This window comes from Hyperolius riggenbachi, chromosome 8 (genome assembly GCF_040937935.1).
Source record: "Hyperolius riggenbachi isolate aHypRig1 chromosome 8, aHypRig1.pri, whole genome shotgun sequence".
In the NCBI taxonomy this organism is placed as follows: domain Eukaryota; kingdom Metazoa; phylum Chordata; class Amphibia; order Anura; family Hyperoliidae; genus Hyperolius; species Hyperolius riggenbachi.
In genome coordinates this window covers 27,211,854-27,230,127 of record NC_090653.1, presented here as the reverse complement: position 1 = coordinate 27,230,127, position 18,274 = coordinate 27,211,854, and the positions used below count along the sequence as shown (strand labels likewise).

Genomic DNA, 18,274 nt, shown 5'->3' with positions numbered 1-18,274 from the left:
GCTGGGAACAGTAGTACACCGCTCGCTCAGCCACACTATATAGCATTCTGTTTACTGCCACTCTGTGTACCTCGCTCAGCCACATTATATAGCATTCTGTTCACTGTTCTGTGTCTGCTGGGAATAGTGGTACACCGCTCGCTCAGCCACACTATATAGCATTCTGTTTACTGTTCTGTGTCTGCTGGGAATAGTGGTACACCGCTCGCTCAGCCACACTATATAGCATTCTGTTTACTGTTCTGTGTCTGCTGGGAATAGTGGTACACCGCTCGCTCAGCCACACTATATAGCATGCTGTTCACTGTTCTGTGTCTGCTGGGAATAGTGGTACACCGCTCGCTCAGCCACACTATATAGCATTCTGTTCACTGTTCTGTGTCTGCTGGGAATAGTGGTACACCGCTCGCTCAGCCACACTATATAGCATTCTGTTTACTGTTCTGTGTCTGCTGGGAATAGTGGTACACCGCTCGCTCAGCCACACTATATAGCATTCTGTTTACTGTTCTGTGTCTGCTGGGAATAATAGTACACCGCTCGCTCAGCCACACTATATAGCATTCTGTTTACTGCCACTCTGTGTACCTCGCTCAGCCACATTATATAGCATTCTGTTCACTGTTCTGTGTCTGCTGGGAATAGTGGTACACCGCTCGCTCAGCCACACTATATAGCATTCTGTTTACTGTTCTGTGTCTGCTGGGAATAGTGGTACACCACTCGCTCAGCCACACTATATAGCATTCTGTTTACTGCCACTCTGTGTACCTCGCTCAGCCACATTATATAGCATTCTGTTCACTGTTCTGTGTCTGCTGGGAATAGTGGTACACCGCTCGCTCAGCCACACTATATAGCATTCTGTTTACTGTTCTGTGTCTGCTGGGAATAGTGGTACACCGCTCGCTCAGCCACACTATATAGCATTCTGTTTACTGTTCTGTGTCTGCTGGGAATAGTAGTACACCGCTCGCTCAGCCACACTATATAGCATTCTGTTTACTGCCACTCTGTGTACCTCGCTCAGCCACATTATATAGCATTCTGTTCACTGTTCTGTGTCTGCTGGGAATAGTGGTACACCGCTCACTCAGCCACACTATATAGCATTCTGTTTACTGTTCTGTGTCTGCTGGGAATAGTGGTACACCACTCGCTCAGCCACACTATATAGCATTCTGTTTACTGCCACTCTGTGTACCTCGCTCAGCCACATTATATAGCATTCTGTTCACTGTTCTGTGTCTGCTGGGAATAGTGGTACACCGCTCGCTCAGCCACACTATATAGCATTCTGTTTACTGTTCTGTGTCTGCTGGGAATAGTGGTACACCGCTCGCTCAGCCACACTATATAGCATTCTGTTTACTGTTCTGTGTCTGCTGGGAATAGTGGTACACCGCTCGCTCAGCCACACTATATAGCATTCTGTTTACTGTTCTGTGTCTGCTGGGAATAGTAGTACACCGCTCACCCGCCACTGTATAGCATTGTGCTCTGTGTCGCTGCTGGGAATAGTGGTACACCGCTCACCCGTCACTGTATAGCATTGTGCTCTGTGTCGCTGCTGGGAATAGTGGTACTGTATAGCATTTCTGTACTGCCACTGTACTGCTGCCAGTCAGCGTGTACTGTAAGGATAAGTGAAATGAGGAAGAAATCCGGTGAAAGAGGGAGGGGCAAAGGAAGAGGTGTTTCCCCTGACGGTTCACGTACAGGCCACAGGGGAGCACCCAAGAAAACCCACTCAATACCGCCCATGTTGTCCAGGACAACAACCCTCACAAATCCAAAAGAACAGGACCAGATAATTACTTGGATGACCTCTCAAGCGTCCAGCAGTGGGTTAAGCAGCACCAGCACATCACGCACGAGGTCCGAGTCCTCAGCCAGTTACAAGGAGCCAGTGGGCACAAAGCTGACACAACCGGCAGCGACACCACGCACACAACTGCCAGATAACCAGTCCGATGAATTACCTCAGGACACAATGGGGTATTCGCAGGAGCTATTCCCAGCCCAACAAACTTCCACCTTTCAAAGGTCAATGGAGGAACAGCCAGAAATGTTGTGCCTGGATTCACAACCGTTAACTGTGGGAAATGCACCGCGCACTGAAATACAAGGCGAGTCCGAGGAGGACTCGGAAACCCAAATCCCAGAGCAATTTGGGCAGGAGGGGTTGCAATTGCAGGAGGTCGGCCGACAAGATCTGGAAGACGACGTTGGAGTGTGCTGCGCAGAGGTTGTTGTGGGGAGCTCTACTCCACGGCGGCGGCCCACAATGACATATGACGAGTTTGAGGAGATGGAAGAGGAGGGTATGGACAATGTGGACAGAGACCCAGATTTTGTTTGTGAACGAGAACATCGCCGTCGTAGCAGCAGCACAGATGAGTCTGTTGAAGAACCCACTGCTGCACGAGTTCGCCTTGTGCCACAAGGTAGGCGGCGCGCAATTTCAGGCACCACAAGCGTGGAAGTTCAAGTGAGAGGCAAAAGAGGAGCAAACAGAAATCGCCAGCAAGGAGGCAGGTGCTCCAAAGTCTGGGCTTTCTTTGAAGACTGCACTGAGGATGTTACCATGGCGATTTGCAAGGTGTGCAAGACCCGCCTGAGCAGGGGGAAAAGTATTAACAACCTCTCCACCACCAGCATGAGCCGTCACATGCTATCCAAACATCCCACTCTGTGGGCAAACGCGTCAGGACAGGGTACCAGCAACAACACTGCCTCCCTTGGGTTCACCAGACTCACCACCAGACCCGCCTCAGCAGCAGCAGTAGCCCAGCCATTGCGTGGTTCACAACATTCACAAACATCAGACGACGCTGACACTGTCACTTTCCGGAGTAGTGCTCTTGAGGTCTCCCAGTGTTCATCAAACACAACAACCAACAGCCCTTCCGTGTGCAGCGCTACGGTTCAGTTGTCTGTGTCGGAGATGTTTGAGCGCAAGAGGAAATTGCCAGCAAATGACCCCCGGGCCGTGGCAGTAACAGCCAGCATAGCCAAGCTTCTGGCCTGCGAAATGCTGCCATATCGAGTGGTGGAGACAAACAGCTTCAAGGGCATGATGTCAGTGGCCATCCCACGTTACGTGGTTCCCAGCCGCTACCACTTTGCGCGCTCTGCAGTGCCTGAGTTGCATGAGCACGTGGTCAGCAAAATAACCCGAAGCTTGAAGAATGCCGTTGCCTGCAAGGTTCACCTCACCACTGACACCTGGACGAGTGCGTTCGGCCAGGGTCGATACATCTCCCTTACCGCGCACTGGGTGAACCTTGTGGAGCCTGGCAGCGATTCCTCACCTGCTACGGCACGGGTGTTGCCCACGCCACAAACAGCTGCACCGCCGTCCCTCCCACTGGATAACAACAGCAGCACCTACCTCTCTGACTCCTTCTCCTCCAACGCATCTCAAAGCTGTACCTCATCCAGAAACGCTAACCCAGCAGCAGTAGGATCGTGGAAGCAGTGCAGCACAGCTGTTGGCATGCGTCAGCAAGCGTTGCTGAAGCTAATCTGCCTTGGGGATAAGCAGCACACAGGGGAGGAAATTTGGAGGGGAATAAAGGAACAGACGGATTTGTGGCTGGCACCGCTGGACCTGAAACCGGGCATGGTTGTGTGTGATAATGGGAGTAATCTCATTCGCGCTTTAAGGTTGGCTAAGCTGACACACATCCCTTGCCTGGCGCACGTGATGAACCTAGTAGTTCAGCGGTTCCTGAGGACATACCCAGGCGTGGCCGATCTTCTGTTGAAGGTGCGTCGAGTGGCCAAACATTGTAGAAATTCCAGTACTGCTTCGGGGGCACTCGCCAAGATGCAGGAGCGCTTCAATCTCCCCCACCATCGCTTGCTGTGTGATGTCCCTACGCGCTGGAATTCTACGCTGCACATGCTAGCCCGCTTTTGCGAGCAGAAGAGTGCAGTGGTCCAGTACATGACGGCGCAGTACCGAGGCGCATCCGGACAGCTGCCAAGCTTCTGTGGATCCGATTGGGCCAACATGTTGGACCTCTGCCAAGTCCTCCAAAATTTTGAGCAATCCACGTTGCTTGTGAGCAGTGACAACTCTTCAGTCAGCATTACCATACCACTGCTGTGTTTACTGAAGAGGTCGATGTTAAAAATCAAGGAAACAGCTGTCATGATGCAACTGGGGGAATCTGAACAAGAAAACGATCAGCGTGATGGTACCAACATCAGGCCATCCGCCTCAGGGAACGCTGGCCCCAGCAGCTATGACGAAGAAGAGGAGGAGGAACAGCTGGAGTTGGAGCAGGAATTTCATGCCACCACTGACGAGGGCCAGAGCGGTGCACGTTGGACTTCCACAATTCAACGCGAATGGTCAGCAGAAGCAGACCAGGAGGAAGGTGACGACTATGATGCATCACAACAACTATCACAACGCTCACAAGAGGATGATGAGGATTCTGGTAGGACTCTGGCACACATGGCTCAATTCATGCTAGACTGCATTGAACGTGACCCACGCATTGTGCGCATTCTGGACAACACCAATTACTGGGTTTATACCCTTCTGGATCCACGGTACAAACACAATGTTCCAAAACTGCTTGAAGAAAGAGTCAGACAGGTCAAAATGGAAGAATACCAGCAGGCCCTTGTGGAGACTTTAGAGAGGAGATTGACATCCTCCCCCTCCTCTAGCCAGTTGTACGCAGACAGACTGACTTCCGCAAACCCAGGACGACCAGGAGGGCAGCAAACAACGCAAGCCGCAGCTAGTACCCAAAAGGGAACGGTATCGGCAGTGTCCTTGGAGTGGGAAAATTTTCTGACACCCATGCAGCAGCAGCCCACTGAACAGCAAGCGTGCAGATCCACCTCCAACACCGATCGCCTGGAGAAGATGGTCAAGGACTACATGTCAGATGACGTAGCTGTGTCGAACAATCCATCTGCACCCTTCAACTATTGGGTATCGAAGCTAGACACCTGGCACGAACTGGCAATGTACGCAATAGAGGTGCTGGCTTGCCCGGCAGCCAGCGTTATGTCGGAACGCTGTTTCAGTGCTGCCGGAGGCATCGTCACAGATCGGCGTATCCGCCTCTCTACAGAAAATGCAGACCGTCTGACTCAAATTAAAATGAATCAATCCTGGATTGGAAATGACTACGCAACACTCCAGGACCCCAACCAAGTAACATGACCAATGAACATCTGGGATGGTGTAGCGTTTCCGGTCCCTGTTTATTGAACCTCTCATCTGTATTACATTTATGACTGCATGGCGGCAAAAAGCATTGCTGCTATATCCGCACGCTTTTTGTCCTCATGCAAGGCCTGGGTTGTTGTGTCTCAAACCCGTGGCCTTCTCCTCCTGCGCCTGCTCCTGTTCCATCACGTCTGCTGCTGCTGGGTTAGCGTTGCCGCGTGGTCCCTGTTTATTGAACTACTTATCTTTATTACATTTATGACTGCATGGCGGTACAAAGCATGCTATCCGCACGCTTCTTGCCCTCATGCAAGGCCTGGGTTGTTGTGTCTCACAAAGCGTGGCCTTCTCCTCCTGCGCCTCCTCCTGTTCCATCACGTCTGCTGCTGCTGGGTTAGCGTTGCCGCGTGGTCCCTGTTTATTGAACCACTTATCTTTATTACATTTATGACTGCATGGCGGTACAAAGCATGCTATCCGCACGCTTCTTGCCCTCATGCAAGGCCTGGGTTGTTGTGTCTCACAAAGCGTGGCCTTCTCCTCCTGCGCCTCCTCCTGTTCCATCACGTCTGCTGCTGCTGGGTTAGCGTTGCCGCGTGGTCCCTGTTTATTGAACCACTTATCTTTATTACATTTATGACTGCATGGCGGTACAAAGCATGCTATCCGCACGCTTCTTGCCCTCATGCAAGGCCTGGGTTATTGTGTCTCACAAAGCGTGGCCTTCTCCTCCTGCGCCTCCTCCTGTTCCATCACGTCTGCTGCTGCTGGGTTAGCGTTGCCGCGTGGTCCCTGTTTATTGAACCACTTATCTTTATTACATTTATGACTGCATGGCGGTAAAAAGCATGCTATCCGCACGCTTTTTGTCCTCATGCAAGGCCTGGGTTGTTGTGTCTCACAAAGCGTGGCCTTCTCCTCCTGCGCCTCCTCCTGTTCCATCACGTGTGCTGCTGCTGCTGCTGCTGGGTTAGCGTTGCCGGTCCCTGTTTATGGAACCTCTTATCTTTATTACATTTATGACTGCATGGCGGTACAAAGCATGCTATCCGCACACTTCTTGCCCTCATGCAAGGCCGGGGTTGTTGTGTCTCACAAAGCGTGGCCTTCTCCTCCTGCGCCTCCTCCTGTTCCATCACGTGTGCTGCTGCTGGGTTAGCGTTACCGGTCCCTTTTCCTGGAACCTCTTATATGTATTACATTTATGACTGCATGCCGACAAAAAACATGTTACCTGTGCAAAGAAAACAGACATTTCCCGCATTTAAAAGACAGTTTTCCCTTTGAAACTTTAAAATCGATTTTCTCAAAAACTATAAGCTCTTTTTGCTAATTTTTTTTTTCCTCTTGTACCCACTCCCAAGGTGCACATACCCTGTAAATTTGGGGTATGTAGCATGTAAGGAGGCTTTACAAACCACAAAAGTTCGGGTCCCCATTGACTTCCATTATGTTCGGAGTTCGGGTCGAACACCCGAACATCGCGGCCATGTTCGGCCTGTTCGGCCCGAACCCGAACATCTAGATGTTCGCCCAACACTAGTGATAACTATAGAAACATTATTAAAGACAGGAGATAAGCTTAGTAGATTGAGGCCAATGTGCTTATACTTATTATTAGGCCTTGTTCACATTGCGTTCCGTTTGCGCGGCCATTAGCGTTGGGTATTTTTTTTTTCCGATTCCCGTCGCTTGGGTGGGCGATTTGTTTGTGTGCTAAGCTGTTTTCTAGGCATTTTCCCCAAGCGTTTTTTTAATTCACTCCCTGACACGAGTCAGAACGTGAACTCTTTGACCCGGAAAATAATAAATACAATGTATTTATTCTTAAAAACGCTCACGCAATCGCTGCACAAAGCGATTTTGTGAGCATTTCGCATTTTTCCTATACCTTCCATTGAGGTGGAATCGCCCTGAAAATGGTCCGCACACCGCTTTTCTGTCTGCCCAGTGCACGACCCGCGCTGATATGAACCTTCTCATAGACATTGATTGCACAAGCGTTCGGGGGAGTTTTTAAACAGCGCACGTGGGCGAAAAAAAGCTGAAAAAGCCTGCAGTGTGAACGAGCCCTAATTCAGTATTTATATAGCAATGGCATCTTCTGCAGCGTTGTACAGATTCTTGTCACTGTTCCCCAAAGAAGCTAGTCCCTAATCCAGCCATGTGTCTGTAATCTAGGGTCAGTTTTTAGGGGGAAGCCAATTAACTTAAAGAGACACTGAAGCGAAAAAAAAAATAATGATATTGTGATTTGTATGTGTAGTACAGCTAAGAAATAAAACATTAAGATCAGATACATCAGTCTAATTGTTTTCAGTACAGGGAGAGTTAAGAAACTCCAGTTGTTATCTCTATGCAAAAAAGCCATTAAGCTCCCACGACTTTCAAAGTCGTGGAGAGGGCTGTTATCTGACTTTTATTATCTCAAGTGTTATTGAACTATTTACTTTTTCTCTGCCAGAGGAGAGGTCATTAGTTCACAGACTGCTCTGAAATAATCATTTTGAATGCTGAGTGTTGTGTAATCTGCACATATTAGAGAATGATGCAATGTTAGAAAAAACACCATATACCTGAAAATAAAAATATGAGAATATTTTCTTTGCAGCTAATCTTCTAGTAATTATTCATAGTACACAACCAATTCATTATATCATATATTTTTTCGCTTCAGTGTCTCTTTAAAGGGATTCTGTGGGGTGTAAAACAAAACAAAACAAAAAACTAAATAAAACAAAACGAAAAGTTTCACTTACCTGGGGCTTTTACCGGCCCCCTGCAGCTATTAAGGCCCACGCAGTCACTGAAGCCTCCCCCGTTCGTCGCCGCCGGTGACCTGCTAATTATTCGTCTAAGTAGACGAATACCTCTGCAGCTGCGCAGCCGTAGTCGCACGTGTCCTCGGGAGCTTAATGCGCAGCCGCAGTAAGACGTTTTCTTGGACTGCGCCTACGCAATAGGCTCCCAATGACGCACGTGGCCACGCCCGTGCAGCCGCAGAGCTATTCGTCTAGTTAGATGAATAATTAGCAGGTCACCGGCGGCGACGAACCGGGTAGGCTTCAGTGACTGCGTGGGACTTAATAGCTGCAGGGGGCCAGTAGAAACCCCAGGTAAGTGACACTTTTTGTTTTGTTATATTTTTTTGTTTGGTTTTTTGTTTTATTTTACACCCCACAGAACCCCTTTAAAGCAAACCTGAAGCGAAAATAAACGTACAATATAAGGAATTATATGTGTAGTACAGCTAAGAAATTGACCATTAGTTTCAAAGAAAAGAGTCTCATATTATTTGCCAGTACAGGAAGCGTTAAAAAGAAAATAAAAAGTTGTTATCTATGCAAAAAAGCACCTCTGAGCTATTAGACCCACTAGGTTCAATACAGTCCTGTTTTCTGTTGAAGCACTTAAAAAGCCAAGAAACAGTAAGAGACAGCTTGATATAAGGTTTTATTTCAGGAAATTTAAAAGGGTCATTATTTTTGCTTTGTTTTCTAGCTTCTAATACAGGGTGTGGTTTTAAAACTGTAACTGTGACAGAATGATGCAATGTTTTAAAACTAAAAGCTATATAACTGAAAATAAAAACAAGAGACTTTTTTTTCTACCAATGTTCTATCCCTTATTCATACTACACATTCAATTCATTATATCATAAGGTTTTTCACTTCAGGTTTGCTTTGGGGGGATGTGGGAGGAAACCAGAGTGCTCGGAGGAAACCCACGTAGATACGGGCAGAACATACAACCTCCACGCAGATAGTGCCCTGCCTGGGTTTCCAACCAAGAAGAGACTGCTATCAACTATGCCACTGTGCTTAAAATAACGTAAAAGGATCAAGGATGCTCAAATTCGAACTCTGATGAAATCTGAATAGGTGTTATTTGGATTTCATCAGGTTAATTCAAATCACCTGTGCGGGTGGGCGAGGGGGGTTAATCTCACCCATCAGGCTCTTCTTAGGTCTGTCCCTCGGCGCCTCCCACGAGGCGGTCCACGCGCGTCTTGTGACTACAAACACTTCCTCCTTCAACCTGGAAGGAGGAAGTGTTTGTAATCACATGACTGCCGCTTGGAACGCATGGTGGGAGGCGCTGAGGGACGGACCTAAGAAGAGCCTGATGGGTAAGATTACCCCCCCCCTCGCCCACCCACACAGGTGACTTTAATTAACTGCATGAAATCCAAATAACACCTATTCGGACTTTGTCCGAGTTCAAATTTGAGCATCCCTGAAAAGGATGCCCTAATCAATAATGCAATGTACTTGTGTTACCCGTTTTGCTTTTGTTCTGCAATACAAACTTGTCACCTGCCACTATAAGCCATGAGCTTGAATTTTGCATAGCAGTAATTTTGCTGCAAAATTTGCAATTATGATGCAAAATTGTAATGCAAAATGTCAATGTGACGGATTGTGGAGAAACCGCCGCGCCTTCTGACAGAGAAGCGGCGGTGTCTGCGCACAGAGCGGCAGTTTCCCCGCAGCAACATGCGTCTGGTTTGGCTGGACCCAGTAGTGCACACAGATGGAGAGCTACGCGCGCGCGCCGCAAGACAGGCTCTTTATACCAATAGGAGAAGGATCAGCTGATCGAGGCGGTCAGCTGATCCCAGCTCAGTGGTTGATTGGTTGATGGGAGCTGGGTGGCGCTGGAGATCGCTCCACTATATATATATATATCTTGCTGTTCAGTTGCTGGTTGTCTGGCATTGTGAATACCTATGTGTTAGCACTCAGACCTATTCAGATCTTTCAGTGTGGTGGAACCAGGAGGACCTGGGAATCCACACTTAGCCAGGTTACTGTGTATCATCTGTGTTATTCCTTAGACCAGTTCCAGGGTGTAGAGACCACGGACCTCACACCCCAGACTAGGAATACTGTGTATCATCTGTGTTATTCCTTAGACCAGTTCCAGGGTGTAGAGACCACGGACCTCACACCCCAGACTAGGAATACTGTGTATCATCTGTGTTATTCCTTAGACCAGTTCCAGGGTGTAGAGACCACGGACCTCACACCCCAGACTAGGAATACTGTGTATCATCTGTGTTATTCATTAGACCAGTTCCAGGGTGTAGAGACCACGGACCTCACACCCCAGACTAGGAATACTGTGTATCATCTGTGTTATTCCTCAGACCAGTTCCAGGGTGTAGAGACCACGGACCTCACACCCCAGACTAGGGAACTTGTGTTATCATCCTGTTATACTTCAGACTAGTTCCAGGGTGTAGAGACCACGGACCTCACACCCAGACTAGGCATTGTTTGATATCTGTTATGACGTATTGCTTTCCTGACCACTCCTCTGATCTCTGATTCGGTACCTTGCACTTCTGATATTCCGTTGCCAAACCCTGCTTGCCTAGGATACCGAACCAGCTTATCGTTTGTGTACTTTATCTGTCAGTGTATTGCCGACCTGGCCTGCCCAACCTTTCTGGCTGTCACCTACCCCTTGGGTACTCAGCCTCCCTGCAGAGGCCCTCTGCTTCTCAGAGGGGGCACTGCTGCTAAACCAGTCAGGGTCTCCTTCTCCTGGAGTCCTTGACTGCAGTAGAGTCTGTCTCTACATATTGGACCACCTCCTACCCCGGTGGTCCAATTTCTACTGTAACACCAAACACTCACACACTTCAGGTGTCCAGAGGTTAGCAATATATCTGTATTATCGGTGATTCTGCAGATCATCAATAATCAGGTATATATCTGTATTTTTAGTGATACTGCAGATCACCAATAATCAGATTCTCTCTGCGTGCTGACACCAATCGTTACAGTCAAACTATTGCAAAATTATTTTTGCACGTAATTGGATTTGCAATGCATCATTTTGCACTGATTTGTAATTTTGTACAATATTAATCTATGTGAACAGAATTTTCCTCATACCCAGTGACTTCGAGGTATTTAGTGAAAACTAATCTTGTAGTAAGGATATATCCGGCACCATCAATAAAGTATATGCTCTTTTATTGGCAAAAAACAGCTGTCATAGCAACGTTTCAGGGCAACCGCCCCTTTGTCAAGCTAAGCTGTGAGCCATCAAATTCAAAATGACATACAAACCATCTTATATACAGAGCATGGCAAGCAGGTAACCAATCACAATATCCCTATTGCTACAACCAATCCTGCAGTCCGTCCTCAGAGCGGACCTAATGGGGAACTATCCTGGTCACCGTTCATAGGTACATTTAAAACATGTTCCCTCCCCGCCTCCCACACTCACCCATTGCAGCAGGGCAGAGACATGCCTCATGGTCAGGGCACGCCTGGCCGTTACACCCAGCCGGCCGCCGTCCTGGCGGACCTGATGGGGAACTCGCCTGCGTGATGTTGGGTAGGCGGAGCAATCGCGCCGCCTCCCACGTTGCCCTGACTACGCTAGTGGGAGCGGCGGAAGCCCGCCGCTTACCACTGCGGATGGAAAGGGGGGCAGGTCTCTACCACTTCAGCCAATAGGGAAGCTCCCATCAATGTAAACATAGCCGCATGTCATGCGAACTCGCATGGCATGCGAACCCAAGACGTGGCCATACCTGTAAGGTTCACCTTGGAGTGGCAAACAGGGGAGATAGACAAGAGGAGAAAGATGTCACATTATGGCTACTAATAATACTCGTAATAGCAGAGCTGGCATATGGGGAAAGAGGGGAAAACAAACAGCCTAGAGAATCTAGTACCCATATAGTACAGCCAATTGCTGTCACTCAGAGAGGCATGATGGACGCACAGAGATCAACTAAATAAAAGGCAATAAATCAAGCTCTCGATTTAAACCTTGAGGCTCCATAGTGTCAAGTTTTTTAATCCAAAATGCCTCTCTGTATAGCAGCCTCTTAACCCTATCACCTCCTCTACTCAGAGGTGCGACATGTTCAATAATCATATATCTCAACTGACTAACCTGATGGTTAGCCTGTTTAAAATGAAAGGCCACAGCCTGGTCAGTCAACGATTCTCTAATCGCATGTTTATGTGATGATAACCTTTTCTTAATTTTTTGTGTGGTCTGCCCTATGTATAAAAGGCCACATGGGCACTTCAATGCATACACAACAAAAGAAGAATCGCATGTGAAACAATCACGTATTTTAAACTTCACACCAGAGTGTGGATGCTGAACATATTGACCCTTAATGACCGAACTACAATGGACGCAATTCATACATGGAAATGTGCCCATGCGATTAGATTTTGACTGACCTTTCCCTTTGTGACCCACATCAGCGCGGACCAATTGGTCTCGCAAATTTGGCGCTCTTTTGTAGGAAACAATGGGAGGGTGGCGGAATTGCTGAATATCGGGAAAACTATCTGAAAGTAGGTACCAGTGACGTTTAATGATCTTGGCTATATTTTCACTTTGCGTATTGTATTTAGTCACAAAAGGTAATCTCTGACTTTCCCCACCGTGTCTAACCCTGCCTTCTCCACCCCTCACTGCTCTATTACGTGCAGTCTGCACAATGTCTTCGGGGTAGCCTCTCTGTACAGACTGAGTGACTCTGTGACTAAATACAATACGCAAAGTGAAAATATAGCCAAGATCATTAAACGTCACTGGTACCTACTTTCAGATAGTTTTCCCGATATTCAGCAATTCCGCCACCCTCCCATTGTTTCCTACAAAAGAGCGCCAAATTTGTGAGACCAATTGGTCTGCGCTGATGTGGGTCACAAAGGGAAAGGTCAGTCAAAATCTAATCGCATGGGCACATTTCCATGTATGAATTGCGTCCATTGTAGTTCGGTCATTAAGGGTCAATATGTTCAGCATCCACACTCTGGTGTGAAGTTTAAAATACGTGATTGTTTCACATGCGATTCTTCTTTTGTTGTGTATGCATTGAAGTGCCCATGTGGCCTTTTATACATAGGGCAGACCACACAAAAAATTAAGAAAAGGTTATCATCACATAAACATGCGATTAGAGAATCGTTGACTGACCAGGCTGTGGCCTTTCATTTTAAACAGGCTAACCATCAGGTTAGTCAGTTGAGATATATGATTATTGAACATGTCGCACCTCTGAGTAGAGGAGGTGATAGGGTTAAGAGGCTGCTATACAGAGAGGCATTTTGGATCAAAAAACTTGACACTATGGAGCCTCGAGGTTTAAATTGAGAGCTTGATTTATTGCCTTTTATTTAGTTGATCTCTGTGCGTCCATCATGCCTCTCTGAGTGACAGCAATTGGCTGTACTATATGGGTACTAGATTCTCTAGGCTGTTTGTTTTCCCCTCTTTCCCCATATGCCAGCTCTGCTATTACGAGTATTATTAGTAGCCATAATGTGACATCTTTCTCCTCTTGTCTATCTCCCCTGTTTGCCACTCCAAGGTGAACCTTACAGGTATGGCCACGTCTTGGGTTCGCATGCCATGCGAGTTCGCATGACATGCGGCTATGTTTACATTGATGGGAGCTTCCCTATTGGCTGAAGTGGTAGAGACCTGCCCCCCTTTCCATCCGCAGTGGTAAGCGGCGGGCTTCCGCCGCTCCCACTAGCGTAGTCAGGGCAACGTGGGAGGCGGCGCGATTGCTCCGCCTACCCAACGTCACGCAGGCGAGTTCCCCATCAGGTCCGCCAGGACGGCGGCCGGCTGGGTGTAACGGCCAGGCGTGCCCTGACCATGAGGCATGTCTCTGCCCTGCTGCAATGGGTGAGTGTGGGAGGCGGGGAGGGAACATGTTTTAAATGTACCTATGAACGGTGACCAGGATAGTTCCCCATTAGGTCCGCTCTGAGGACGGACTGCAGGATTGGTTGTAGCAATAGGGATATTGTGATTGGTTACCTGCTTGCCATGCTCTGTATATAAGATGGTTTGTATGTCATTTTGAATTTGATGGCTCACAGCTTAGCTTGACAAAGGGGCGGTTGCCCTTAAAACGTTGCTATGACAGCTGTTTTTTGCCAATAAAAGAGCATATACTTTATTGATGGTGCCGGATATATCCTTACTACTTGACTATTGAGCCAGTGTGCAGCTGGTTCCACCTTGGCACATCACCTACGCATATTGAGGAGTGCTTCACCACTACCACAACGTGAAAACTAATCTTCGCATGCATGCCCATACATTTTCCACACATATTCTCATCTATGCCAAAACAGCACAGGATCAGAACCGTGCGAATCTGACTCAATTCTGTATAATGCCTGAAGAAGAAACTTAAAGTTTCGAAAGCTTGCAATAAACCATGTACAGTTAGTCATTAAAGGGATCAGCGGAATCAACGTTTTGTTGTTTTTGATGTCTGCAAATAAACATTAAAGCGGAATATAACCCTGCATTTCAACTTTGCTCTAAAACATTATTTACAGTATATTATATGCAACCAGCATTTTTTTTTTACTAGACCAGCATTGGAAGGGTTACACAGGGCTTTAAAGTTCCTGGAGATTTCTGCAGACGCATCCGAAGCTGAAATAGATACATTTTGTTTACATAAATGTATCTAAGTGTTGAATGTGACTCATCTCTCTGACTGAGAAGGAGCTTGGAGGACAGCCAAAGAGTGTGTAACATTTATTAACAGATACACGTAACTAAATAGAATGTATCTAAACTAGCTAAAATGGGCCCAACTTATAATGACTTCTGTTTTAAATGTACAGCTCCACGCGCAGATTTTCTTCACTGCGTGTGGAATTGTCCCTTAGTGAACAGTTATTGGAAATCTGTGATTCATTTCCTGCGAGATACTTTACAGTTGCCGGTGGTTTTGGATCTACAACTATGTTTATTGGGAATCATAGGGGAAATACCCTGTAGTAAAAACCAATCAATTCTGATTAAAATCCTTCTACACTATGCCAGGAAAGCCATAACCTTAAAGTGGAAGCTACCTCAAGCACCATCCACAAGGGAATGGATAAAGCTAGTAAACTTAGCGCTCCCACTATACAAAATCACATACCAATCACGAAAACAATTTAAAAAATTTGATAAAGTCTGGTATAGATGGGTCAATGCTTCAGAAACCACAATCCCCAACCTCGATATCAGTGTCGCAGTCCAAGACCTACAATGGGTTTAGTGACACATAGAATAATAATAACCTTGCAACGTAACGGGTGTCATATAAGTATCTTACTGCTATATATATGTCGATCGAGCATATTGAATAATAAGATTACCAACACCTTTGTACTAATGCTATGTGATTTTACTGTATGTTATAACGCTATACAATTGCATTGTTTTTGCTGGAACTACTGTTTTCTTTCTCTTTTCCTTTTGCTTTTTGTATATTTTATTGTTTTTTATCTTTTGTATTGGTTTTGGAAATCAATAAAGAATCTCTTTAAAAAAAAAAATAGAATGTATCTATCTGAACTTCTGCATATCTCTCCACTGACCTTTAAACCTCTGTGTGTAACCCTTCCAATGCTGGTCTAGTAAAAAAAAATGCTTTTTGCATATAATATGCTGTAAATAATATTTTAGAGCAAAGTTGAAATGCAGGGTTATATTCCGCTTTCATAAAAGCTTTCCTCATGTACCTGAGAGTCAAAATTATAAACCTAGCTTTTTAACGTTATGGGATTTTAGCAAGTTCCATTTAGAATGAGGACGTAGATACAATCGTTTATTTCCTCAGTGTATTTTTTTTTTTACTTCAGGTTTGCTTTCATTCCATTGATTTAGAAGAAGTGGTGAGCTTGATTTTGAAAACTGAGCTCAAGCTCTATATTGAGGCCAAGTCTTAATGACGTTGTATAGGGCACCTCCAGGACACTGTGTACGCGCCACATCTCGGTGTCCCTTCAAGATGTAATTCCTTTTGATGTAGCCGTTGGCCACCCCACAGGCGATGAGGTCTTCAGCTGCCTGCAGTGCTGCAGAACTGGGGGAATTACCTGTAGTGAGAAGAGGAGAGATAGACATTCAGATTAACCATCTGGCATGATGACTAAACCTATGTTCACACCTAAAGCATATCCTTGGTGTAACAACAAAATAAAGGTTGCTAAGTTATAGATAGACTTGCCTCGTCATATGTGTAAGAACTATCACTGGAGCCCTGTATTACCCGCGCTCCAGTGCATAGCTCTGTCACTTGCACAGAAAGGCCTCGGCCTCTATTTCACATAGAGAAAGGCTGATGCCATTTTCTGCAAGGGCTAGAGGCAGAGCTATGAGGAATGGTCGATTAGACCTGAAACTGCCTCGTGCTATCGCAGTCTTGTACCAAGTGGCCTTTGACAGTTGTCTTTGTAACGGGACATGGCGTAGGAGATGCAGTAGTGTACCTAATCAATAAATAAATTAGCCATTATTGTTCGAACTTTCCAAGGTGAACCTGTTTTCTATAATGAGTTGGACATGCCATGATGCGGTGATCACCTCGGTATTACCAAACTAAACCAAACTTCCATAAACAGGCATCTGCGGCTGCGCAGAAAGTGGTCGCTTCATTTGGCAATGGTAACCAGGTTTGTGAATACTCCCTTTACTTACTACCAATGTGTCTGAGTTAGGCTCCTGGCCTGGTCAGCCTTTATTTTTCTAGAAGGTTTCTGAAACCATGCGTGTGCTTCATCAAAAAGTAACTTGGGAGACTATCAGTCAGTCAGATCCATCAGTGGTTGTGGAGGAAGAAGAGAGAAGGGGGTGGACACATGGACTTAAACTCATTTGATTTGTTCTAACCGGCATCCTGTTGCTGCTGCTACTACTTACTGTTAAATGTGCCTATGAAGCTGATGCCAATGCTGTCAGAATTATAACCTCTCGTGTGAATTCCACGCATGGACCAACCACGGCCCTCAAGCACGGTTCCATCCTGTCCAATGAGGAAGCTGCAGAAAAAAACAATGAAAGGTGACCCTTCATAAAACATTGCACTATACATAGAATACGACCTTAAACCCATTTCTGGTCATTTTTCTACCATGCTGAAACCGAACAACAACTATATAAAGCTGAACTATACATAAGTTACATTTACACCCTTCCATATTTCAGCTTAGAGAATCCACATGAAAACTTTTTCACAAGAGTTATACTGCCATCTTCTTTTATTTAAAGCGGTATTGTCACCATATAAATCAAATTTCAACAGCAACTGGTCTGAGTGTATTAAGTGATAAAGAGGCTAATCCTGCATTCAAAACTTTTTTCTGCTGTTATGGTTTGAAGTTATTACATACTTTAGGAGCACTGGCCCTAGTGCCAAACAGTGCCAAAGAGTTGAATGCTGGGAGTTCTTTTGAATGCTGGGAGTTCTTTTTATCTATAATATATTCCTCCTCCTCCATTAATTTCCCTGCCTAGCTGATCACTTGTGTTTACAAGCAAGGCTGAGGTGACTCAGTGATTGGATGTGTAAATAAAAAAAGACTCTGGGAGGAGGGCAGCTAATAAATACACAATGAGCAAGAGAAGGGAGGGGGGAAAACAAGAGTCAGGGAGGATATGATGTCAGCATTAAGCTTGGCAAGATGGCCACTGCCTAGAGTAGGATTCTCTGCTTTTCCTTTGTAAAATTCACAGGAATCATTACGTGGATAGCAGAATACATCTGTTATGTAAGTAGAAGTCGTATTTATCTACTTATATATGTGTTTTTTATTTCTAGGTTAGCATGGGTGTTGCTTGTTCTTTAAAGGACTGGTAGACTACTAGTCACAATTTTTTGGGAGTCCATCCATACATGGCTTCTGTCCATATCTTAAAGATGGTATCCAAGATTTTTTACTTTTTGGTTTTTCACTCCACCCAATGAAAGAACATGTCATCCCCCAGCAAAGAACAAAACATGTATTTTCAATACATGGAGCCCTGAAGTTCTTTAGTGACTCAACCTACTCCCATCCACAAAGACAACTGCACAGGGTGTCCAGCAAGTTCTAATTGTTTATTTCTTGCTCTGGGACTACCAGTGTTCATATCCAAAGAAATCTTACAGTTATTTTGTGAATATGCCCCGAAACACATTAAATGTGCAAGCCTGAATTGTAAACTAAAGCTTAAAGTGAACCAGAGATCAAAAGTAGTAAAGATTTGATACTTACCCCAGGCTTCCTCCAGCCCCATAAGCTCTTCGGA

The 18,274-nt window shown here is 46.0% G+C and overlaps 1 protein-coding gene across 1 annotated transcript in view; it reads right to left on the bottom strand.

The window, feature by feature from the left end:
* LOC137527208 (peptidoglycan recognition protein 3-like) overlaps window positions 1-18,274 on the bottom strand; it is a 56,793-nt gene that overhangs the window by 26,654 nt on the left and 11,865 nt on the right. Inside the window, exons 4-5 of the mRNA XM_068247712.1 lie at window positions 16,907-17,025; window positions 15,911-16,083 (exon numbers count right to left, since the gene is read on the bottom strand). Of these exons, the coding sequence (XP_068103813.1) occupies window positions 15,911-16,083; window positions 16,907-17,025 (292 nt within the window). The remainder of the gene's footprint in view (window positions 1-15,910; window positions 16,084-16,906; window positions 17,026-18,274) is intronic.